General features: G+C 34.9%; 1 protein-coding gene across 1 annotated transcript in view; it reads right to left on the reverse strand.

Annotated features, from left to right (window-relative positions):
- Positions 1-27,100, reverse strand: part of LOC129235826 (tyramine/octopamine receptor) — a 79,438-nt gene that overhangs the window by 26,889 nt on the left and 25,449 nt on the right. The window contains exons 2-4 of the mRNA XM_054869870.1: positions 12,504-12,728; positions 12,202-12,400; positions 8,932-9,435 (exon numbers count right to left, since the gene is read on the reverse strand). Of these exons, the coding sequence (XP_054725845.1) occupies positions 8,932-9,435; positions 12,202-12,400; positions 12,504-12,728 (928 nt within the window). The remainder of the gene's footprint in view (positions 1-8,931; positions 9,436-12,201; positions 12,401-12,503; positions 12,729-27,100) is intronic.

Consider the following 27,100-nt stretch of genomic DNA (forward strand, 5'->3'; position numbering starts at 1 on the left):
TTGCTCACAACATGAATGACTTTCGCGCGTACTATAATCATATTATTATTTCAATTATTCGTATTATTTTGATTAAAAAACTGAACAAGAAACCGATTTTTAGAGTGTAAAATTCAAAACCGCGCCATTTTGTCAATTTTTTAGTTTTTTAGTGTGAGACATAACTACATTCCTACTGATTAATAATTTCTTTGGTTTTTGTATTTCAGATAAATGGACAACACCGTCCAGATACAATTTTTCGCGAGGGTTAACTTCAGCGCCATTTTTTAAATTATTAAAATTAAAAACGAAACTTTTTTTTAATTTTTGTATGTAATTAACTTCTTTTAGCCTAAAAAATTTAAATATCATTTTTAATTTTTTTATTGTAAAAAAAAAATTCCTGAAAATAGTCTAAAATTTCGAGCTCTAGACCACCGGGACCCCTTAAATGCTTGATTCTTTTTCGATCATCAATAGCAGACAATTTTTCGGCTGTGCACTCTTAAGGTTGGCAAAGCGATCTGCTTCATAAACCGTAAATGTTAAAGTTAACTCTGTGCCTTCATACCGATTTGTTTCATGTGAGCATTAAAAAAACAAGTTTCAAACGTTAGGTTAGGTTAGGTAGTGATGGTTGCCCAGAGAGTGGGCCCACTTGGACGAAAAAGAAGTTTGGTTCATCCTGTGTAGTGTTGTGCATGTTGACAATATCCCTAAATTGTGGATAGGTATAAGTTCCCTTACCTTTATGGATAAGGTAAAAAAATTGGGGTTTATTCTCAACACAAAACTTACCTGTGCTGACCATATAAATAGGGTTGTGGGGAACATTTATGCTACATTGCGCAAGCTGAGAGTCTCCGCAACATTCACGCCAGAGAAAACGAGGTGCAAATTAGTTCTCCAGCTAATTATGCCTCTCATTACGTACTCTGAGGTGGTATACAGCAAACTCGACTCCACATCTTGCCATAAACTTAATGTGGCATTTAATAACGCCACGCGGTATGTATATAGGATTGGCAGATATGACCATATCTCTGCCTTCCGATCAAGGTCACTGGGCTGTTGCCTTAATAGTTATTGTTTGCTAGGAATTGCATATTTTTGTGCAAACTTATATTATTCAAGTCTATTCCCTATCTGACAGAGAAGTTGATACCAGTAAGGTCTCGCAGACACAAAAAATTCATCGTTCCAAAATTTAATTACCTACCATCATCTAGATTATTTTTCATGAACGCTGTTAAAGTGTGGAACTCATTACCCGACACTGTGAAAGCTGGACTTAACAGATTTAACTTCAGGTCACAAGTCTATAATTACTTTAAGAGTGTTTGATTGCATTAAATTAGGGCATTAAATTTCTCTCTACATTCTCTAATTACTACTTTTGTTCTTTCTTTTCTAAATCCTTCTTTTCTTTTCCTATTGCTTTTTTTCTTCTTATTATTATAGTTAAGTTAAATATATTGGATTGATTCGTAAGTGAACTGGTATAAAATTTAGATTAAGAAACTTGTATGTTAAAAATATTCCAGTTGTTTATAATATTGTTGAAGTACTACTAAAAGACCTTAGTCTTACTATGTACTATTTACATAAACAAATAAACAAGCAAACTGAAACTGAAACTAATAATAATTATCGAAAAATGATTGTTATATCAAAGAAACCGATAAAATAAATAAATAAAAACTTCCACTTTCTCCCCTCCTCAAAAAAGGGGGAAAAGAGGTGAAGGAAAAGGACGATAGGACGAAAGGGGTGGGGAGGGTTGAGGGTTTGTGGACTATGAACGATGACTGGTCTGCGGTTGTGTTAACCTCTTTATGCTGCTGATGAAGTCATCAGATTTTTGTTATCAAGACCCGCTATATCAGCAGGCGTAGAAAAGAAGTGAGAACCAAGATGCTTGAATCTTAATTTCAAACGTTAGATGGCCCGCTCTTTATTTCGGGCACCTTATTTTACAGGGTGTAGAGATAAACAAGTAAAGAAAATTGGACTGTGAATACGATTTTTAACAATCTTTTGTCTGCAGCACCACCTTTTGAGGAAATTTAAAATATATTTCTAAACATCAAATATATAAGTATTATATTTATATTCTTAATATGAAGCGAATACGACCGTAGACAAAGTTTTTAGAAATAACTCGACCTCAATAGGTTTCAATGCCAACTATATTCCATGAATTTAATCTCAAACAACACAGCAGCTTTTGAGTCTACAAACGACACATAAAGCGGCTTGAATTAGACCAAAATTAGAATAAAAAAGAAACCATCTTATTGAGGCATAAAATTCCTGCGAAAGTGAGTGCGTGCGTCAGTCACTCGACGTAATTAAAATTCTTCCCTACTGACATTCTTTTTCGCACACATGCACACTCACGCATTTGATTAAAATTGTGTGTGATAGAACGCCCGTTTGCTGGAAAATTGCAGCAAGCCAACAAAGGCGATTACATGCAACAGTACGCCATTACTCGCATGTACATATATGTACACATTTGTATGCAGCCTCCATACCCTCCTACGCATAAGCGCATAGAGTAAACAGCACGCGACAAAATGATAGCTTCTTAATAATTTGACCAGTTTCGAAAATTTTTCGTATTTTTTTGAACGTTCATTATTTTTTTTATAAAATCATAAACCAAAAAATCAAACACCATATAAATCCAAATTTAAAACTTTATATAAAAAATAAAGAAATTCCACAAACTTTTCATTACGAATTCACGGTTTTTAGTAAATATTTTTTGAAAATAATTTGTGATGCATAGTTTTATAGTTTATTACGTTTTGGTATTTAAAAATAAAATGTAAGTTTGAAGTTTCAGAATAATCTCCTTATATTTGTATAAATTCCTGGACGGTGTTGCACATTTTCTCTAACTGAAAAAATGCCGTGCATTTCCTATAAGATTTTTCTAATTTTTGTGCAACCTTTGAAATTTCGATTTATATAGTTTTATTAGGTTTATAAAAAAAAGTTATGAAAATAGAAAAATAGTCAAAACAGGTCTAAATACTGAGGTGCTATCGTTTGTGGCGGACTACACATACACGCATATAACTAAGTGGGCGTATGCGCTACGTAGTTACGTAACTGCATTTGTGTTGCTGCAAGTACTTTATAGCTACAATTGTTATTACTACCATTCATGTGTTTCTTGCTTTTGTTGCACTGATGCCAAGTGCTCAGTGTACATATATTTGGCGCTTTATTTGCCGGGTGATGTTATTTGGCTCTACTTATTTTCACTGCGATTGTCGGGTTGTTGGTTGCAATGTTTGTTGTCTGACGTCTGTGTTGGCTTTGATAAACCTATTTTTGTACATATGCACATACATATGTTCGTGGATGTGTGGGTGATTTTTTATGGCGTCCGTGCCTACAAAATTTTATTGCATATTTATATGGTCATAAAAAGTGGAATAACGAAAATGTATAGCCACTACTTGGACCCTTTTGTACAAATTGAAGGACGTTTTTTTTTTTTAAATTATGACAAGGTTTTTATTAGAATTGCCGTTAAGTCTATAAAATAAATTGTTTATAAATTCGAATTAATTGCATTAAGAAAATGTGTTGAAAGCTAAGTGAAAATAGTACTAAGGTGGTCCGTGGGATGCGGAAAATATATTTTAAGTTATTTATTTAGGGTTTGTAAAATTTTGTGTATAAGTAAAAAAATATACTTATAAAATAACTATTGGCGTAAAATGGTGGGTAAACTCAAATATTTGTAATTGGGCGTATACTGGGTGGGGTGCTATAGAACGTGGGGTGGTTGTATGGTATCCCACTAAAGATCTGGCTGTTAAAACTAATCCATTTTTCAAAGTACTAACGAAACTCCAAATACATTTTTTGATATCCTGCTTTTAGAACAGGATCTTCTGAACGTTGACGTTAATCAAATCAGTGAGGTCATGAAGCTTTCTCCGCCAACACAGATAGCTTTGCTCTGATCTCAGTACCTGAGGGTTGGTTGGTTAACCCTTTAATGTCAAATGTTGCTTATAGGCAACATTATATATTTCTACGCGTAGTTTCTGTAGTTGTTGTTATTTTTGCTAACGGTTTTTTTTACAGTAGCTAATGTGTGTGGGCATTTTCTTGAGAATTTATATTTAGAAAAGCTTAACAGGTGTTCATTTGCGAGCTAGTTGAAGTGGTGTGCTGACGTGTGCAAAAAAAAGTGAAAATAATCGTTCTATGAAAATTCAAATAAAAACGTAATACGTAAGATTTTTTTTATAAAAAGTGAATTTTATTATAAATAACAGGTAAGAAAATCAAATAAAGTTTACAAAACTAAAATAAAGTTTTTTGTTTTATGTCAGAAATTTCGCGAATACAATGTTGCTTACAGGCAACATTTGGCCACAGTATGTTAGCAATAGATGCTTTCCATTTTAATTCAACCGGGCTATTCGGGTCATGTTTTTCGATTTCGATGTAACTGAAATATGTTGCTCTCTGGTCAAAATAATGAGACACGTATTTTTTTGTTCGCCCGAAAAAAATTTGTTATCGGCAAATTTTGTTTTTCGGCTCAAACTCGATTTTTTTTATTTACATAAGAAAATTTTTTTTTTAAATGCCCATAACTTAGTCAAAAATTAACCGATCTTAATGATTCTGTGTTCAAAATAATCGTATTTACTTACACGAGCGACTTCATGCAGAAACAATTTCAAAAAAGAAGTTGAAAATGTTTTATTTTGCAAAAAACAAAAAGTGCGAAACAGGGTTTTTACTCAAAAATTCATTACTCAAAAACAACTCATTTTAGCTACTAGGCATTCAGCTCAATTAAAGTTTGAGATGTCCTTTTGATTTGGAAAAAGTTATAAAAAAAATACACTTTTTGAAATATTGAATTTCGAAAAAATTTCATTTTTTTTCTTCTTTTTTGCTAAATAAAAAATTTTCAACTACTTTTTTGCAATTGTTTCTGCATGAAGTCGCTCGTGTAAGTAAATACGATTATTTTGAACACAGAATTATTAAAATCGGTTCATTTTTGACTAAGTTATGGGCATTTAAAAAAAAAATTTTCTGGAATTGGGACAGATAAGTGCAAAATAATACAGGTTAGGATATCTCGAAAACCAGAGCTGATAGAGCAATTCTGAGACCAGATTTGGATTCAGCGCATTATAAACCTTCGGAAATATATAGTCTGGTTTCTGGGTCTGAATGTTGGTTAAATTTTGTCGGCCTGTGTAATTATATCTTCCACTGGATTAGTGCCTAAGCACCTAATCAAAAATTTGAAGAAGTATGACTGCCAACACCTTTTAGAAGACATGCAGAAGTCGACAATACTGGACACTTGTGCAATAGTTCGTAGATTTTTAAATATTTAAGCAATAGCAATCGCATGGGCGTAGAACTTGGACTACGCTCCACCAGGGCACAGTCCCTTGAAAATTTTATTCGGGATGTGTAATCTCCGGCAATAGCCGAGATGGATTATGCTCAAATAAAATAAAAAATAGAAAAGCTTAAAAAAATTTTAAACTAAAAAAAATATACCAAAAGGTCGAAAATATTTTTTCCCAAAACGAAAACAAAAATCGATTTTTTCACATTTTGAACTAAAAAAAACTGAAAAAAATGTATTTTGTTTTCTGTTACCACTGGTTAAACCAATTAAATTTAAAATTTATCAGACAGTTATGAAACTTTGTTATGCTAAATTCTAACAGTCTGATAAATTTGAAATTGATTGGTGAAACTAGACATTAGACTGAAAAATGTTTGTCTTACAATTCAAATAAAAAACATTGTCATTCACCAAACTATGCCCTTTGAGGCAAGATAGGGGATAAAATAGATAAATAGATATTTTTTTTATTGAGAGAACTAAAAGTCACCTTTTGAACGAACATTGGTTTATTGAATACAGATAAAGATCAAAAGTTGCTCTAAATGTTGAAAAATCGTTGACGCGAGTATATAGTATATTGTATATTTATATATATTGTATTATATCTGAAGAGTATTACTTTGAGTAAATAAATATCTTTCGAGAAAAATTAAAAGACAACCTACTTTTTGAACATTACATATGCTTTCTTTGCCTGCACAAGGTTTTTTGAAAAAAACATGGGAATTCAGCCCCAGAATGACTTACCAGACATTCACTACAGGTGTTAAACCTATAGTTAGCTACTCTTCCTTAGCTTGAGCAACGAAAGCTCAAAGTTAACTACCGAAAGGCGGTAAATGATCTCAACAAATTGTAGCGCCTCATCTGCATCGGTCTAACAGGAGCAATGAAAACATGCTCAACTGGAACATTAGATGTGCTCCTATGCTTACCACTTCTACCCTTTGTAATTCAAAAAGAAGCACGCTTGAGATTCTTAAGATTAAAAGGCATATCAAATCTAAAAAGTGGAGACATGAAAAACCATCTAAAAGTCTTAGAAGACTCCAGATATACTGCTATTCTTTATAGGGTGGATATATTGTCTCCCAAGCCCATTCTCTTCAGAAACTCCCAAGAACTTAATAGTGAACATACGACCTGGAAAATTAAGTATATTACCTTCAAACCCGGATCCCAGATATGGTACACTGATGGACTGAAACTAAAGATGGTAGAGCAAGGGCGGGAATCAATGGGCCTAAATTCAAAAATCGATTCCAGTCGGTCTCTACCCCACAATCTCCAATTTGAGGGAATGTGTTCGTAGAAAAATAAGTGAAACTCACATTTACATACTTTCAGATAGTCAGGTGGCTTTGGAAGCCTTTGTATCAACTACTAACACTTTAAGAATGGTACACGAATTTTCTCAATATGCTAAGGAACTTCAACACATTATTATTAGGTTGGGTTACTGGGCACAAAGGATGTGAAGAAAATGAAATGACGGTCTAGTCCTTAGCCTTTCTGTGGACTTACAAGGGGCCACATCAACGAACTTCTCAGGAGGTGGGAAGAGAAGAAATTCGTTGAACACTAGAGAAATTCTGTCAGTCAGCGACAGTTCCTAACGCCGGGCAGAGGCATTTCTGATAAGCCGAAAGTGGCTCAGACACTACACTTTGCAGGCCATTGTAGCCTTAAATAAAATCTACCGATTCTGTGAAATGGACACTGAAAATTCCAAACATATCCCTTGTAATTGTCCGGCACTACACATTATGGAACAATAAACCCCAGAATGTACTGAAATTTGTAGCAGACAGCAGTCACAATATATCTCTTTTGGTTGTAGGTGTTGTTGTAGCAGCATAAACATCCCCCATGTAAGTATGTACGGGGAATGCTGCTGAAGTGATAGTTCTTGGACGTTCCGGTTACGAAGAACCGACTGCCGTGGGACGTCTCTTTTGGTCGCAGTGCGTAGTAACTAATCTAATAATAATCAGCCCTCTCATAGAATCCGTCGTAAAAAACCTGCGAATACGAATATCTACTACGAATACGAAAAAATTGTAATCGTGGGTTCCATGTGAACACAAAAAAAGTACTCAAATGTCAAATCGACAACAGTTCACTTCAATCTAAATAAGACAATTTAGAAAATAATCTTTAAGTGTTTTTTAAAGTTAGTGGAATTTTCAAATTAAAATGTATTCAGTTGTGTTAATGGAGAAGGGAAAGTTAGGGACGCAAATGGAGTCTCAGAATTGAGCAAAAAATATTGAGAGATTCAAGCAACCTTCTCGATATCGACGAACAAATGTAAGTGCTTGTATTATTGATAAAGAAAAAGTTTACTTAAATATGATTTATAAATTATTACCGGTTAAAAACGGCTGCATTTACGTACGTTTTGAGTTTTATTGAAGACAGCGCGAGCTCAAGAAAGGTCGCCGTCCATAACTACAGTTCTTCGAATATCCCCTGTTTTATGGTTTCCTGCGGAGGGAGGCTATCAGCGCAGAGTTGGCAAAGATTTTTAACGTGCCAATGGGACAGTCGACATTTAGCTAAGTGCTAAAAGACGTATTGGTGTCACTACGAACACGATTGTGTCCTAAATGGTTAAATCTCGACATGAGTGCCAATGAAAAACGACAAAGCAAGATAGAATTCTATCAAAAATATAGATTTCCTGGCATCTTTTTGTGTGTGGATGGGACGCACATACACATTATTGCCTCTACTAAAGAAAAAATCCTCTACTACAGCCGGAAGGGCTACTACAGTATCAATGCCATGATGGCTTTCTCCTTTATTAGCTCCAGCAAAGTGGCGTACTGCTGCCGAGTTGTTACAATTTTACAACCTGTGGAAGCTACATAGAAGTACATATACTTAAAAAAAATTTATTTATAGTATAGTTAATATAGGACTTTGAATTTTACTCGCACTAATTTTTGTCCGTTAGTCTAACGTCGTTGACTTGGAAAATTGTACGAAACTCTAAGATTTGACGTTACGAGTAGGTATATTCAGTGAATGCTAGTCTACGAATTTCGAATGCACGTTCGGAGCTATTCGAATTGTATGATTACAACTTCTTAGTTTCTACGAAAAACAGTCTATGATGAATTACCGGACAGGGCTGAATAATAATAATACTTTTTGAAAAGATTTTGTATATAAGTAAGCAAAGTGTGGCAGACTGCTGGTTTGAGTGTTTTTTAGTTTCTAATTTTTAATGAAGAAGTAACTAAAAGTTAGTGTTTTCTAACATATCCATTGAAATTCAAGAACAAAAGCACAACTCTCTAACGCAGGTGTTCGCATGCATGTGCCTCACGCATAGGATCAATTGCACTAATTGCACATTCGCCCATGTCGAGTATCTTTCTTTCAGGATGATAAATTACTTGCGAAGTTCATTGAATTAAATAGAGTAAGCTAAGGAAAAATAAGTGAGAACAATACTAGTGATTAAACATGAATATCCACATTTATTTCGACCATCTCCCTCCCTCTCATTTCCCCCCTATTCCATTTACCTGTCCATGATGTTTGGATTGCCGTGGTTGCGCCAGTAGCCGCTGTGCTGTGCCGATTGTGATTGCGGCAGCCGGTCTGCGTCGCGTGTTGGCGATTTGATGCGCACAGATGACGAAGATGAATGACGTATAGTGCTGCGGCGAAAGCTCGTACGACAATTGTGGAAAGCACCGCCAAAGATGCCAACACCGCCACCACCACCACCAGTGACTTCTCTCAAGCCTACCGAATTGTTACCGCCATTTGAGTAATTCGCATTGTTTGTATGTCGCAATCCATGCATCCTTTGTTTGTCATAATCATCATTACCAATGCTGTCAATACCTCCGACGCTAACTTCGTTGTTGCCATGATTATTGGCGCTGAAATTGCGATTGCTGTCGCTGACACAATATTTGCTATAGCTGGTGTGACTGTTGCTACTGCTGCGAAAGCTACTGTTATTGTGCAGTTGCAATTGTTGCTGGCTGTGTTGCGGGCGTATGGTGAAACGACCACCCAAGCTGCGGAAGATGAAGACATGCTTGCTTATTAATCTTAATTTAGCTGTCGATGATAAAATATGAACTTTTCATACAAATTTTTTAAGGTGAAAACTATTTATTTGATATTAAAGAGAGGACACTAAATATTATATTTCGTTCTTCAATTTGAAAGTTGACTAATTTGCTGGATATCTAATCCGAGTCTGGCGTGAGTCTGAGTTTCTTTATTTAAGTCAATAGGGACAGCCTTACTGACAAGATTTACAGGGTAAATAACGAAAACTTAAGAAGTAAGACTAAACAGATAGTTTGTTTGACAAATAATAAGACTCAATAGGTGACTTAAGTCGCAAAATCAAGATCAAGACTTCTAGGAAGCCGATTAAGTCCTTCGAGTCTTCTTGTAAGAGGGGCGAAATTAAGGCAATTAGATCTGAGAACTTCAACATAAAATGGATTATAAGAGCGAAGTACTCTATTAGAAACATTGAAACTTATTTGGCCGAGTAGATCTGAACAGTCAATGGTACCAGAAATTAAATCGTATGTAAACATTAAGCTACTCTGTAAATGACGTCTATGCAGTTTCGCATGAAGGATTGAACTATGTTGAAAGATTTGAAATCGAATCAAAAGTATCGCCTGATCATATGCCAATTAAACTGATATTAAACATAGATAGAGCGTTGAATGAAATGAAAAATATAAATCTGAAAGGGATGTAACAAAATATCAATCAAACCTAAACAAAAATCTGATTAAGCTGGTAAATCGAGGAGGAATGATAAATCTTGAAAAACTTTGCAGTGTAATAAAAATATCTGTGCAGAAGACAACAGCGAAAAACACTAAAGTCGTTTTCAAAAGCGCCTGGTTTAAAATGAAATGTTTGAATGGGAGGGAGCTTTCCTTTAAATATTATATTTGAATCATCTCAGAAAATCCAACAAAGCAGACGACAAGCTAAAATATTTGCAGGCAAAGTAATTGTTTAGGAACACATGCGAGAAACCGAAGAAGGATTATTATGAAGACCTTGAAAAGAGAATCAATAAAACCGCAAATTCAAAGGAATGGTGGAGTCTTGTCAAGGAAATAAGAGGGGAATAATTTAAAGTTGGTGTAGATATTACGACATCGAAGTATAAAAACTATTTTCAAGACTTACTATAAATCAGCCTCAGTTAACAAAAGATATGCATTATGCAGCTGCTTTGCATACAGACACGGATCTAGATAAAGATGTAACAATAATCGAAGTCGTACAAATAACTAAAACTGTTAAAACAAACAAAGCACCAGGAGAAGACAGAATACCTTATGAGCTACTGAAAGCTGACTCAACAGAATTTATCATGGAGCTAACGAGTCATCTTCGAGAGCAGAAGTATCAACGAAGCATTATTTAAAACAATAGTTTTCCCAATCTTTAAAAAAGGAAATGCAAATAGGGCAAGTAATTATCAGGAAATATCCTTTATGAACTGCATCGCAATAGTCTTAATGGGATTGATTAATGTAAGACCTACAAACTGGATAGAAAACAACAAAATGCTCACTGAATTTCAAGCCGGCTTTAGAAAAAACTACTCAACGGTAGATAACATATACAATTTTACATTTATAGTACATTTAAAGTTCAATGAAAACAAAAAAGTGTATGCATACTTTGTCGATTTCAAAACGGCTTTCGATAGGGTGCCCATGAGGCCATGAATTTATAAACTTCGACAGATGGAATTTTCCAACAAAATAACAAATTTGATTGAAAATATATATTCGAATACGAGAACAGCAGTTTGGGCAGGAAGGGAGGTATCAGATTACTTTGAAATCTGTAGGTACAGGAAACATGGGCAACGTTTTCATCACACATAGATAAATAACAACACACGTAGAGAAATAATAACACATCGACAGCTTGGCAGCTCATACAATACCAAACGAAGCGAAAAAGAATGAAACGATGACAACGATTTGTGTTAATATCACCAAATATTAGGAGATCGTGCCAAAAATGTCGTTCAACTTTCTCATTCAACTTGCAGTCAAAAAACGTAATCTCTTTTACTGGCCATTCTAGGAAAACTGCAAAATCTCCATGCTAGAAAGTGTACATATCTTTGAACGTCTAGCTGACTTGGAGTCATTTGACAGTCGGAATTTTTAGCGTTTCTCAAAAAAAAAAGAAACTCTTTGGGAAATGGGGGCCCGCTTACGTGATACGGAGAATTCACGGAATGGAATTAGAAGCAGGGCGCGCATCTTGAGTGTTGCATATTTTGGTTAAAAACAAAAAAAGGACTCTGATCTGGTATAGCTATGGACCAAAATGGTCTGTGCACGGTTTCGGCCAGCCAGTATAACCCAACCTGTAGCTTACTTAAGCACATCTCTCTGCAACTTGTGGAGAGGGACATCCATTAAAACCTAATCCCTCTTAGCCTAGGCATAATTGGGACTCTATCTCAGCAATTCCCTGCATAGTGTTGTACTGCAAAGCTTCAGTCGGTTCTTGTTTATTTAGATGAACTCCCTCTTTCAGATGGTTTCACGAAAACTGTTCCTACTGCCCTTGAAGTCGGCCGACCCTGACGTAGAAATTGCTGTAAAGTATCGTGAAGCGACTTCTTCCCTGAGAATCTCGTTAATAATAAATATATTTTTTTGTTAATTACCTCGTCCTCTTGAGGCGACATACCATCAAAATCCATAGGTCAAGGCCAACTTTGTTAGCCCATTTCAATGTGCTAATATATGTCAGGCAAGCAATTTTGTACTCACCGCCGAAAGAGTTCACTTTCCGGATGCTCAGCGGCAAAACGTGCTTTCTTGCGCAGCAGCGGTATAGTCAAAGCATAGGAAGTCAGCATTATCAGCATAGGAATATAAAAAGCGACAAGCGAGCCAAAAACGAAGAAGGCGCGATTATTTATGACACAAATGTTCGGTGCTGGCATGATATTGTGCTTGTTTACGAGGCCTGGAAAGTGCGAAAGTAGGGGAAAAAGGTAAGTAAGTCAAGTAGTAGAACTGAGTTTTCTACCAAAAAAAGAAAAAATGAAGAGCTACGCTACTATATTTACCTAAAACTGTAATCGAACTCGACACCATCATGGCCATCACCCAGACAATGGCGATTTTAATACCAGCCAGTCGCTTAGTAGAACGATGTCGCGATCCCAGCGGATTTCGTATGCCCAAGTAACGTCCAAGGCTGATGAAACACATATGCAGGATACTCGAAGAGCAAGCAAGAACATCGCAGGTCACATAAATATTACACCACACAAAGCCGAGTGGCCAGTAACCTTGAAATAAAGAAATCAAGTAAAACAACTGTAGTTAAAAAAAGCAGTACAAAATTTATATAAACAGCTGCAGAGAAAATCAACATTTGATATGGAAATGCAAAGTGCTGAAAAAAAGATGAGGAAGTAAATGAGTACAAATGAATGCATAAAAATGAGACAAAAGCGTGGAGCGCAAAGGGGTTTGTTGGGTGAGTGTTAAGTGAAAGAAGAACTGACTGGAAATGAGGTCAATGGGTTGTACGTAGTTGGCATTTGCCAGACTGCAACGAATTAATGAATTTCCAGCCGCAACTGAAACACTTTCGTGGCTGGGGCCAAATATTCGGTTCAAGGCGAGCTGAAGCGATCGGAAAAATGTCTAAATAGAAAACGAACTAGGGGAAAAACTATCTCCATAGCAACAGAGCGCTTTCTTTAAAGCCACCAACCACTCGCACCAATACTCGTTAGACGGCTTAATTAAAAATGAAATGAAAATGGAATTGTTTATTGCGGTCAACTGGGTCAGCAAATGAAGTGCAGTTAGTCGATGTGCGTTTGCCTAACGTTTTTGCTTTAGCAGGTTTTTTCTACCAAAACCAAACAAACACAAAGAAAACCTAATTAAAATAGGTAAAATACATGTAGAAGCACAGACACACAGTTACATGCAAGTGTCTATTCACTTGGCAAATATTTTACTAACCTAATTTGGTCACCATGCAAAGATAAGGACAGAACTTAAGCGAAACATTTTTAACTTGGCTTTTTATTCAATTTTTCTGTGTGCCCTATGAAAAAAGGAGGTACGGTACACTAGACAGGGCTAGTTTACTGGGGCGGCAGCTCTTGGTCGTAAAAAACCCGAGTTATTCCGGTAACATAGAACCGGCTGACATGCGAATGATGGAAAAAGGAGTTTTGTATTCGTTGATTGTTTAAAGCAATAAATATTTAATTTTTTTTTGTTTATTAAATTTTGTTTGGTAGTCTGTCTGTACTTATAATTCATAGAAGACAAGTTACAAATATTTGGTAACATTTAAAAGTGACCTTGATTTTATTGTTAAAGGTATATTTCCTGTGAAATATCCTTTCTAGTAAATAAATTCCATATTTGTGCTAGATCGGTGTTTTCCTTTAAAAATACACGCAATCGTGAAATGAGAGTAGAGGTCAGTTCGTTTCGGAGCGATTGAAGTCAATTTTATTTTATTATAATTATTATTTTTTTTTTGTTTTTTAGATCTCCATTTCTTTAGAGTAAGAATTCCCAGTGGAATTGGTTACTTAATAATAAACATCATATCACATATACATATACAGGGTTGTTCAATAGGTGCACTTCAACTTTTTTCCGATAGGGAGGGCGAACGACGCAATATTTTTTATTTTTCGATTGTCATTTGTAAACTTCATTAGTATACATTTCATCATGGAACGCTACACACTTGAGCAACGATTGCAAATCGTGCAAATTTTTTATGAAAATAATCGTTCTGTCGCTGCTACTTTAAGAGCATTACGGCCATTTTACGGTCCATTTAACAAGCCGTCCCGTTTTGGGGTTATGTGAAGTCATTGGTCTACAGTAACAAGCCGGCGACGATTTGTGAGCTCAGAGCCAATATTGAACGCGAAATTGCTGTAATTTCGGCCGATTTATGCAAAAGAGTGGTCGAAAATTGGGTTCAACGATTGGACTTCATAAAACGTGCACGCGGTGGTCATGCAAAAGAAATCGAATTTCATACTTAAATGTATATGTTCAAACTCGATAATAAAAAAAAAAATTAGTTAAAAAAGTCAAACCGTTTGTGTTTTATTCAAAAAAGTTCAAAAGTTGAAGCGCTCTTACTGAAAAACCCTTTATTATAATATACAATTTTACAACTTTTTCATTTACGTATATTACGTTTTAAATATTTGCATTAAATCTTTAGGCTGACATTTTTGTAATCTTGAGGAGTGGTTTATCTTGGAAAGGTTATTTGCTCGGTTATTCGGATGAGTGGCAAGTTGGTTGTTGTATCCCTCGCTGAGGTTGTTTATTTCTTTGAAAACTGTCGTAACTTTTAGGTCACGCTGCAATATCTCGTTTCGTACAAAGCATAGCGCACTGGCACACATGCGGAGCACCTTTGACTGAAATCTTTGCATGATTTCTAAATTTGATTTTACAGCTAAGCCTCATAATTGAACTCCATACATCCATACCGGTTTCAGAATAGGTTTGTAGATAAGCACCTTATTGTCCAGTGTAAGTGCTGAATTGTAGCCGATTAACCAGTGTAGTAATCGCAAGTTCAGTCCAAGTTGCTTTCGCTTTAAAAATATATGCGATCGCCAAGTAAGACGCCAGTCTAATAGAATACCCAAATATTTGGCATTATCTGTTTGAGGTATAGGAACGCTGTTAAGAGATACGGCAGGACATGAGCCATTTCGAAGAGTGAATGTTATCTGCGCCGATTTGCTTTCATTAGCTTTTATGCGCCATTTTTTCATTTAGTCGCTAATACTGTTAAAGTTTTCTTGTAGGTAATTAAAAGCACCGGTCACCTAAATATCCTAAACAAAATCAAAAACACCATAAGCATAGCTCAAGTTTCAGACCACATTGACCCAACCCTCTGTTTCACAAAAGGATGCTCAGTTACCTTTCCAGAGAGGATAGAGTGGAAAACAAACCCGAAATGGATGAATGATGATTCACAAAAATGGTACACTGATGGATCAAAAACACCTTACGGTGTAGGAGCAGGTGTAGTGGGACCCAGAATCCACAAATCATACACTCTCACCAGGGACACCACTATATTCCAAGCGGAACTATACGCAATAATGGAAGCAGTGAACATCATGCAACGCAGGAACCACAAGAGAGTAAGGATTAAAATACTCTCGGACAGCCAATCAGTCCTAAAAGCTCTAGATAGCTATACATACAACTCTAAAACCCTCTTAGAATGCCACAAGGCACTCAATAATCTGGCATCCAAAAATAATGTTTCATTAATTTGGGTACCGGGACATGAGGGATATGACGGCAACGAAAAGGCAGACGCTCAAGCCAAAAAAGGGGCAGATGAAAACTTCATCGGACCTAGTCCTATGTTCGGATTCAACAAAAACAACCTAAAACAAAAAATAAAATACTGGGCCAAAACTCTATTAAATCAGCATTGGAACAATGTAGAGGGTCTTAGACACTCCAAAAAGTTCCTAAGTTTCAACGGTAAAAGAGCCAACATGGCCCTCACGTTAAACAAAAAGAGCATTCGCACTCTCACAGGCGCCCTCACGGGCCACTTCACCTGCAACAAACACTTACATAAATTAGGCATAACTAACACCAGCACCTGCAGATTCTGCTGCGAAGATGAGGAGTCTATGGAACATCTCATTATCGAATGTCCGGGGTTGACGCATAGAAGGAAAAGGTTTTTAAACAAGTTCATGCTTACAGATGAAGACCTTCAATCACTCCCTCAGAAGGAGCTGGTACAATTCATAAGCATACTTAACAGTCAATAGACAGCATAGGGTGCACAATAGATCAATATGGTCGCAGTGCTAAAGGGCTACTCCTTAACCCTTTACAACCATTAACCATTAACAATTAAAAGCAATTGAGGGAAGGGTACTTCTAGCCATGACGACAGTATCATTTGCAAACGTGGCTGTATATGTGTTCTTTGATAGTGGCAGGCCTGCCGTGAACAAAGTGTACAAGACGGGGCCTAGAACACTTCCCTTGGGTACATCTGCTCTAATTGCATGAAGGTTAGTGGTTTTGTTGTTTACTTTAACAAGAAAATGTCTATTTTGCAAGTATGATTTTATGAGCATATAACAGTTGTGCGGTAAGCCCTGCTTAAGCTTGTATAGCAGGCCTTCATGCCAAACTTTATCAAAGGCTTGCGTTATAACTAAAAATGCCACTGTACGGTATTGCCTTCTCTCAAGTGCTTGTCTAGCGAAATCATACACACAATTAACTTGCTCTATGGTGGAGTGATACTTACGACAACCAAATTGGTGGGCTGGAATGAGATTTCTTTGCGCAATTATTGGATTTATTCTTTTTAAAAGCAGCTTTTGGAAAAGCTTAGAGGCAGCAGGCAATATACTTGGCCTGTAGTTGGATACCGCGAAGACCCCGAGCTTCCCTGGCTTTTGTGTAAGGATGATTTCAGCAACTTTCCACTGAGTTGGGAAATACTCTTGTCTGATCATAGCGTTTAATATAATGGTGAAGAATTTGTATCCACATGTGGGCAGTTCTTTTAAAACCTTACTAGTTATTAGAACGTAACCTGGCGCCTTTTAGATTTTAAGAGTTTTGGTTGCTGCGTATTTAGCTTCTTTCCAGGTAAATCGTACAGGCGGAAAATCCATTTGAAACGGAGCGGAGAGAAATTCGTTAACTTCTGAGTCTACCTCTACACTTTGACTCGGAAATGGTTGGAAAACATTTGATAGATGTTTGGCAAACTCTATTGTTTTTTGTTTTTCAGTTTTTGCCCAACCTCCATTACACGTTTTTATCGCGGCGTTGTGAGGCGTTGGTTGTGACATCTTTTTCGTTGCCTTCCAGAGTGACTAGTCAGTAGCTTCCGTAGGTGACAAGTTAGATAAGTATTCATGCAGTTCTGAGTTTTTTCGTTTCTTATAGTGTTTCTTAAGTGTTTTTATGACCTTATTTAGTTTTTTTGTCGTTTTTCTTTCTGGTGCTTTGTCATATGCGCTGGAGCTTGCGTTTTTCTGATATTAATATTTTGACGCGATCGTTAATGCGTGGGTGTGCTTAATTTCCGGCGTAGCGGTCCACGCAGCTCTTTGAATGCAGTTGTTCAAAATCTCACCGGCCGTATCCAGATCAGAGTTGGATTTTAGTGGAATATTTAGGCACCGTGAATCCTCCACTAGTTCTTTAAAGTTTTCCCAATTTGTCATTTTATTGTGCAGCTTTGGTGCCATTTCCTTTTTTTGAAAACAAGAGTTTATTGTTAAGTGCAAAGGCGATTGGTCTGATGAGAGATTTAGACATGTGTCTATGGAGACCTGATTTTTAGATACACCTTTTCATATGCAAAAATCTATAAGATCCGGTGTTTTATTGGGGTCAGTAGGCCAGTAAGTGGGTTGTCCTGTCGAGATGTGAAATAATTTATTGGCCTGCATTGCTCTGAGAAGTTCGCACCCTCTTAGAGTTATTAAGTGTGAGCCCCATTGCGGATGTTTCGCATTGTAGTCGCAACCTGCTATAAATCTAGGTCCCAACGATTTGAAATACATTTTGTATTCGACGTGGTATTTTTATTGATTGAGTATATTATTATTATTTTATTTTTTGAAAAACCTCGTATGCTAAAACTTCTAAAGACGCAAAAAATGTTGATCTCTTCATTTCTGCAAAAAAGGAGTTAATAAGACCGGGGCAAAAGTGTACCAGGAGGATGTCTTAGAAGGCGTGGTGAAGCAGTTGAGCAGTACTCTCTTCAATGAAGAGCGTCGGATATTCCAGCAAAATTCCGCTCCAGCCTATAAGCCAAAAACCACCCAGAGACTAAAAACCAATATTCCTGGTTTCACTGTCTCAGAAGATTGGCCGTCTTTGAAGTTCCAGATCTTAATTCATTGCATTACAGTTTGTGGTCAGAATTGGAGAGCATGGCCTGTCGGAGACCTCTTGAGAAATTTGAAGAGTTTCAAACATCCTTTGGCTCGAGCAGCGACGTCAATATCCATGTAAACCATGTGTGCTGCAATAGTTGAGTGGCTTAATCGTTTGAAGACTTGTGTAAAAGCAAATGGTGACCATTTCGAATGAAAATGACATTTTTTTTTTAATATTTATATTATTAAATAAAACTAACTTCATTAAAAAAAGTATTATAATTCCATGTCAATACTGGACTTAACTTGTAACAGAACTTTTGGCAGGACCAAGTATATTCAGACAAAAGTGAGATTAGTATAAAGTAGTAATATACAGAATTACATATACAATATTTTTTATAAGGTTAAGGTACACAGCTGATGTCATCATGATTCTAAAGCCTCCAAACGATCTAGCATCATATCGACAAATATCACTGTTGCCTATTTTATCAAAACTGTTGGAAAAATGTTTGATAAAGCGCCTGAGCAATATCATAGAAAATAAAAAAAATATATCAACAAACCAATTTGGATTCCGCGCGATTTACGTGTTTTGCCGTTAGGTTGCGATAAAAAAAACTAAAAACTGTTTTTGATTATTAAAATTTATTTATTTACTTCAATACAACAATCTACTCCAATGGAAGGGAGGAATCAGACTGACTTTATGCTTTTACTTCAAGTTTAATCAAAGCTTACATATTTGCTTACTCGATATATTCTGTTTTTCTTACTTGCTAAATTACATTGGCTTATGAAAAAATACTTATTAATATTACATTTTAGTGTGGGAACGGAAATGCTGATACTACAATATTTATTGTAGTGGACAGTAAAGTTAGTTAATTTTGGAACGGTTGCAATTCCTGGAATTGCGACCGAAAAATAATTTTGATTTGTGAATTTAATAATAATTTTTGCAAACAAAACGGAAGTTGGTTTAATATTACATTTTGTCTTTAGTTATACTTGCAATGAAATCATCTATGCTTGGTTTTATATATGTAATGCTTGGTTTTACATATGTAACTTCTCCCTCCCTTAAATTAGAATTCTCCTGAATTCTTTTATTTAATTTAATAGTTATACGTTTGTGTTTATTGATGACAACAATGACAATTATTAGAATTATGATAATGCTTAGTACATTGCAGATATGTAAGATTTTACTATGAATTTTCAATTTAAAAATGTTTTCTATATTTGATCTATTTTCCTCCAATATTTCATCGAATGTAATTTTTTTTGTAAAGTTCCGAATGTCTTCATATTTTACACTTTCAATATTTTCTTCTATGTTTTCGATATAATTTGAAAAATAGTAGTCACTAATTTTAATTGAACAATTATTATATCTTATGATATAGTTTCCGTTCATAATTGGTTTCTCTTTATTACATGTTTGATTCATTTGTAAATTTACAGCATTTTTAACAATAATCGTTTTTACGTCTATGGCTAGAATTTCAAGATCCTTATTTCTGGTGAGGTGACAGTTTTGTTTTAAAATACAGTGTTTACTTGGTTTCAATCTTTTTAAAGATTTATTTTCTTCAAATAATAAAGTTTTATTTGCATAAATGAATATTTCTTCTATTTTTGCTTCTATTTCGTTATTTTCTTTATTAGGTTTATTCCAATACCTTCTTATTTTTACATATTCAAAGTTTTTAGGTATTTTAATGCCGAATATTAGATAGGTGTTATTTAAAATGGCTGTGCCTAATTGTAGATACTTAAGCTTATTATAGAGTCAAACCACGTCAAGTGGACCCCGAATTTTCCATCAAATTCCCGATTTTAAAATCAAATGCATTTTTGGATAGAGAATTTGTCACATAATAATTGCTGTGAATAGTTTTTTTTACTTCGCTTTTTGTTTATGTTATTAACAATTGAATTTTTTTGCAAGATATTCTTGTAAAATCAATATCTCAGAAACTACAATTGATAATTTGATGAAATTTATTTCGGTTACCGAAAAATGTTTACTCTACCGATTTAACGTTCAAAGACTGTGTATTTGTTGAATCAATAATTTTTAACAATAATTTTTATGAAAAATCGCAATTATTTTTGCGTTCTTCACGCTCTAAATGGACAATATTACAGTCAGATTAAGCGCACAATGCTCACCTTTAATAATCTGTAAAAAAAACTTTGTTCATCCAATCCGTTCTGAAGATATCGAATTTTTTGTCAGTCGAGGCACTACGCACGAAAACGAAATATAAAAAAGTTCTCTTATTTTTCTGATGGAGCTGCATCGCAGTACAAGAATAAACCTAACTTTTTGAACCAATATTACCACAAAAAAGATTTCGGAATCGAAGCCGAATGGAATTTCTTCGCGATTTCCCATGGCAAGGGAGCGTGCGATGGTGTCGGCGGAGCAGTTAAAAGGCTAGCCCGAAAACCAAGTATGCAGCGTGTTGCTGGAAATCATATTCGCGATGCTAAAGCTCTTTTCAAGTGGGCCAAAGGCGCGTTTAAATCGATAGATTTTTTTTTTTTGTTCGCAAAAAGATCATGATGCACATGAAAACAAAATTTCCAAACGCTTCAATGAGGCAATAGCTATCAAAAAAACGCGGCAATTTCATCACTTCGAACCTGCAAGTAACAAAAAGATTCGAAGTAAAATCTTCTCCGAGGCCACATCTTGTTTCGAGACTATTATTAGTAATTAAATTTTGTATGTTTTCTTGTAGATATGGATGCATGTAATAAAAATTCTAGTAATGAAACACCTCATTTTTGAATCCCTAATCCTTTTGTACGTCTTTTTTAAGTGCTATACGTTTTAGCGTATGATCCCATGGGACAATGCAAGGCCAACTGCGAAGCGCATCGCGTTGCACCAGACTATACTGCGCATCAAAACTTTACACAGTTTGACAAAAAATTCGATATCTTCAGAACGGATTGGATGAACAAAGTTTTTTTTACAGATTATTAAAGGTGAGCATTGTGCGCTTAATCTGACTGTAATATTGTCCATTTAGAGCGTGAAGAACGCAAAAATAATTGCGATTTTTCATAAAAATTATTGTTAAAAATTATTGTTTCAACAAATACACAGTCTTTGAACGTTAAATCGGTAGAGTAAACATTTTTCGGTAACCGAAATAAATTTCATCAAATTATCAATTGTAGTTTCTGAGATATTGATTTTACAAGAATATCTTGCAAAAAAATTCAATTGTTAATAACATAAACAAAAAGCGAAGTAAAAAAAAACTATTCACAGCAATTATTATGTGACAAATTCTCTATCCAAAAATGCATTTGATTTTAAAATCGGGAATTTGATGGAAAATTCGGGGCCCACTTGACGTGGTTTGACTCTATAATCAATATTATATTTTACTATTTCTTCACTAGTTAAAATATTTGGGTGTAATATTCCATATTTGGCTGATACAACATTTTCTTGTATTTGCTCAATTTTACTTTTTAATAACTGAATCTTTGTATACTGGTCTAAGTATAAATTTTGTTTATATTCGTCATACATAAATTTATTAATAGAATTAAGTTCTTTTTCAATTTTTACTCTATCACTTTTAACAATTTCTTTGAGATGCTCTATAGCTGAACTGAAATAATTGTTTATTTTGATTTGTTGGTTCATTGTGTCATTCGTCTGTAAAAAGTGCGTTTGTATATTTTGTCTATCGTCTTCGTCCATTGTACCAAAAAACCATTTTGACATACTACCTATTGCATTAATTAGTCCGCGTTTATTTCTAGTTTTTACTGGCATGAGCGTTAGTAACTTATTCCTTATGTCTAACAACTCTCGTTGTAGTGTCTCTTTATTTTCTAATTTCATTAATATTATATTGTCCGTCATTTCGTTGATAATAGTTTCTAGTTTGTAAACGTCAATCATGTGTAGTACTATGTCACTATCTTTGGGTATTTCTTGGTTTCTAATTTGTAAATCTATAAATCCTGTTTGTTCCGTTAGTTCCGTCAAAGTCATTATATCTTTACATTGTCGTATTGTTAGTATTATTGCTATCATCATGATCCATGTCTGTAAATTTTAAAGGTCGTTTAATATTGTTAGGATGAATGTTTTCTAATTTTTCCTTCCTATACTTTGGTTGTTCTTTATGCCTAACCGCTTTATAGTTCTTTATGAATCCTTCTATTCTTTCTTCTTTATAGTCTTCCCTGGTTTTATTTAGATTGCTTATAATTTTATGCTTCCTTGCTTCTAAATTGTTTTTTATTAATATATTTCCGGATCTATTTTATTGTCATGTACTTCGTTTGGTGTACATTTTATTGTTGAATGGAATCTATCATTGTAATTTCGTATGGCTTTCTGTATTAAGTGTTTAATTGATAACCCTTTTTCTAATTTATATAAAATTCTAAACTTTTCCGCGATCGTGTTGTGAAACCTTTCAATATCGGCATTGCCAGTATGGCTATTAGGTTTTGTAAGATGAAGCTCTACATTTTCAGTGTCCAAAAATTCTCTTATTCTCGCGGCCTTAAATTCGTTATCTGCAATTATTTTCCTTGGTTTCCCTAATTTAGCAAAATGTTCTTCTAACTGTTCAACAATGGTAATATGATTTCTATCATTCAAGAGGTACGCTGCTCCGAATTTTGAGAATTTATCTATAACTGTTAAAAAGTGGTTTCCCTTCATAATATACGTATCTATGTGAATAATTTCATTTTTCTTTACTGGCGTTTCTGAGAAATTCAATTTCGGTTTTATAGGCTTCCTATCATATTTGACCTCTTGGCAAATTTCACATTGATTTATAACCAAGTGAACCAATTCCATTAACTTAGGGTAATAGATTTTATTTTTTATTTGATTGTATGTTTCTAAAATACCGGAATGTAAACTTTCTCTAACATGGTAAAATGAGATTTGTTTTATGGCTTCAACCTCTGTTTCAATGTCTTGTGCTCTTTTTGTACATTTAGTGAATTGAAGTTTGTTGTCATTCGAATACATACTAATCAGTTTTTCTTGTACTATGTTATAGCTGTGGTCGGTTAGTTCCGAAAATATTCCAATTTTTCCTTTTAGAATATATCTTCTGAAAATTTCTCCCATTTGTTCAAAATCACTCTCTGCAATAAAAATTATTCTCTTCCCATGTATTTCTTTATATTCTTCTGTTTTATTATTCGTTAAGATTATTTGAGTTTTATATTTATTCACGATTTCTTCTTTTATAAAAAAATGATCACCCAAATTCTCCTCTGCTGAATGTACTGTTGCCATGCTTACGTTGTCTTCCTCCCCATCGAGCGAAATTAGGTTTATGCTATTGGAACTGTCATCATCTTCATACTTTAAAATATTATCTTCACTTTTTTCTATTCTACTGAGAAAATCCGCTACTTTGTTCTCTCTACCTTTTATATAGTCTACTTCGAAATCGTACTCTCCTAGTTTGAGTATCCATCGTTGGTGTCTTGGCGATATATCATTTCCTTTGTATTTTGTACCTAAAAATTTCTTGAATCTATTCAATATGTCCTTTACTTCTCTATATTCTTCTGTATTCAAATGGTTCAATTGAATTCTGTCCCAGTCAAAGTTTGATCCTTCCAGTGTGTAAACTTGGATGTTTTTATATGGGTTTACTGTAAAATTTGTTATTCTATTATTGAAGGATATGTGACCATCCTCTAGATTTATTACTGTTTTAAAGCAGTTCATTAAATCAATGCCTATGATAAATTTGTATTTTCGTCCTTTCAATTTCGTCGCTTTCCACCTGACTTTCGCATTTTCATTTACGTTAAATTCTTTAGGTGCGTCTGTTAACACTTCATATCTTATTATATCCTTTCCATTTATTGTACTGGTTTCAATTGGTTTTGTAAGTAATATTTTCTTAAATTCTTTCATATCATTGTCTATTAAACTTATGTTTGCACCGGTATCTATTAATGCATTATATTCTTTATTATTAATTGTTAACTTTACGTGGGGTAAGTAGTCTGAGGTTGTTTCCGAAAAAAAATATTTTCGTGATTTTGGTTTTCTCTAACATTGTTATCTTTTTCATTATGTTCTATTGTTTCCCTTAGATATTGCCCAGGTTGAGTCAAGCGATTTTGGCTGACATTTGGCCTGGGGTTCCCATCTGTGGGATTCTTTGAAAATGATTTACCTCGATATTACTATTTCCATCGGCTCGCTCCGGTTTTGCCCGGTTTGATTCCAGCGATAATGGCCGGAATTTGCCCTGGGATTTCCTACCTGTGGAGACCTCTGGAAATTTCTTGAAGTATTTTTTGGGACTTTAAAGTGTCCAGAATTAAAATTTCTATTCATATAATTATTATCATACCTGTTTTTATATTTATTAAAATTCTTATTATAATTATTAGGGCGGTTATAGCTTTGAATTTCATTCTGATTTCTATTATAATTCATATTTGCATTATTGTATTTATTCACCTTAAATTTTCTATACTCTGGTCGAATGCAACTGTCTTCGTATCTACGTCTGGTCATTATGTCCAATATGTTGCCTAAATCCCTCATATCGTATATTTTATCGAGTAAGGTGCCTTGCGACATTTCTTTAATTGTATTTATTAATATACTATCTATGTTACTCAAATCTATACCATGATCGTCCCTATGGTAAATTACTAATTCGTCCGCTTTATATTTAATATTCTGAATTTCTATAGCTAGTTCACTTACCGTTCTTACACATAAGTTGTTAATTTTTTTGTATATTTGATGTGGCTCCGTATCCGGCCTGTATCTAAGTTTTAGCAGTTTTTTAATCAGCTGCCAGTTGTCTGGTGTCGGTATATTTATGATGACGTCCTTGGCCTGTCCTTGTATGACTTTGTAGAATATTGTTCGGACTGCTTCCTTTTTTTAGACTTTCCTCTTGTATGGTTGATAACAGGTATTCTATGCTGCTGAAGAAGCTGTTGACCGTGACTTCTCCTGTCCCGGTAAAAGTTGGCATGTGGTTTATCATTTTAAAGATGTTTTCTCTTTTGCCGTTATCCTGTATTTTGTGTTGTTGCTGTAGTTGGTGTGTCTGCTGTTGCAGATCTAGGTAGGCTTGTCGTAAGCTTTCCAACTGCTGATCTTTCCTGGCCAGTTCTTCGGCCACGCTGACGGAGGTAATATGAGTCTGCTCTTCCATCCTTCTCCGTTTGTCGAATGTTTGTTGTCTAAATTTTCACTGCACTATTTATTTTAGTAGTGTATAATTTGCAAAGATGTTCACTGCACTATTTTTTGGTTTAGTGGTGTTCAAATTGCCTAAATTGTCACTGCACTATTTTTTTTTTTTTTTAGTTTTAGTTATCGTATGTTTAGTTATACCCTGGAGGGTCCGGTCAACTCCTGAGTTGGCTACGGATTCGCAGGATTAGGTTAGGTGTTAAAAAATATTTTTATTATTTTTATTTCCCGTAATTCTTTTCACTGGATCCTTTTTTTACTGTTTAAAAGGATCCTACCGACTGCGCCATTTACGTGTTTTGCCGTTAGGTTGCGATAAAAAAAACTAAAAACTGTTTTTGATTATTAAAATTTATTTATTTACTTCAATACAACAATCTACTCCAATGGAAGGGAGGAATCAGACTGACTTTATGCTTTTACTTCAAGTTTAATCAAAGCTTACATATTTGCTTACTCGATATATTCTGTTTTTCTTACTTGCTAAATTACATTGGCTTATGAAAAAATACTTATTAATATTACATTTTAGTGTGGGAACGGAAATGCTGATACTACAATATTTATTGTAGTGGACAGTAAAGTTAGTTAATTTTGGAACGGTTGCAATTCCTGGAATTGCGACCGAAAAATAATTTTGATTTGTGAATTTAAAAATAATTTTTGCAAACAAAACGGAAGTTGGTTTAATATTACATTTTGTCTTTAGTTATACTTGCAATGAAATCATCTATGCTTGGTTTTATATATGTAATGCTTGGTTTTACATATGTAACTCGCGCGCCACTCAACTATTGACCAAATTCACAGAATTACTCGTATCATCGAGAACACATTTGCAGAAAAAAATGTATGTTCTTCTGTATTTCTCGATGTCTCCAAAGCTTTCGATAAAGTACAGGGTGGGCCATATAGCGTTTGCTTTTTGAACCACCTATTTTTTTAAGAATGACATGTCAAATGTGTTCATAATTTACTTAAAGGTTTGACATTTACGAAATGGGACGCTATACGCTTGAACAAAATTGGGAAATATTGAAAACCTATTTCCAAAGTGGAGAGTCTTCTTCTTCTTTTCTGATTTTCACATCAAGCAAAATTGTCGGATTTGGGGCTCAGAAGATCTACACACAAATGCATCCACAATGAGTCACTGTTTGGTGCGGTTTTTGGTCTGGCGGCATCATCGGGCCATTTTTTTTCGAAAATGAGCGAGGAGCCGCGGTTACAGTAAATGGCGAGCGTTACCGTGACATGCTCAACGAGTTGTTTCCAAAAATTGAAGAGGATGACATGGACGACATTTGGTTTCAACAGGACGGTGCACTTGTCACACTGCCAAAGTTACACTCGAACTTTTGGCTACCGTTTTTGAAAACCGAATAATCAGCCGAAATTCTGATATCAATTGGCCGCCTCGGAGCTGTGATTTAAGTCCGGTGGACTATTTTTTGTGGGGAGCCGTTAAGGACAAATGCTATGCGAACCATCCAGAGACGATTGATGCTTTAAAGCACGAAAT

This window comes from Anastrepha obliqua, chromosome 1, assembly GCF_027943255.1.
Source record: "Anastrepha obliqua isolate idAnaObli1 chromosome 1, idAnaObli1_1.0, whole genome shotgun sequence".
Lineage (NCBI taxonomy): Eukaryota > Metazoa > Arthropoda > Insecta > Diptera > Tephritidae > Anastrepha > Anastrepha obliqua.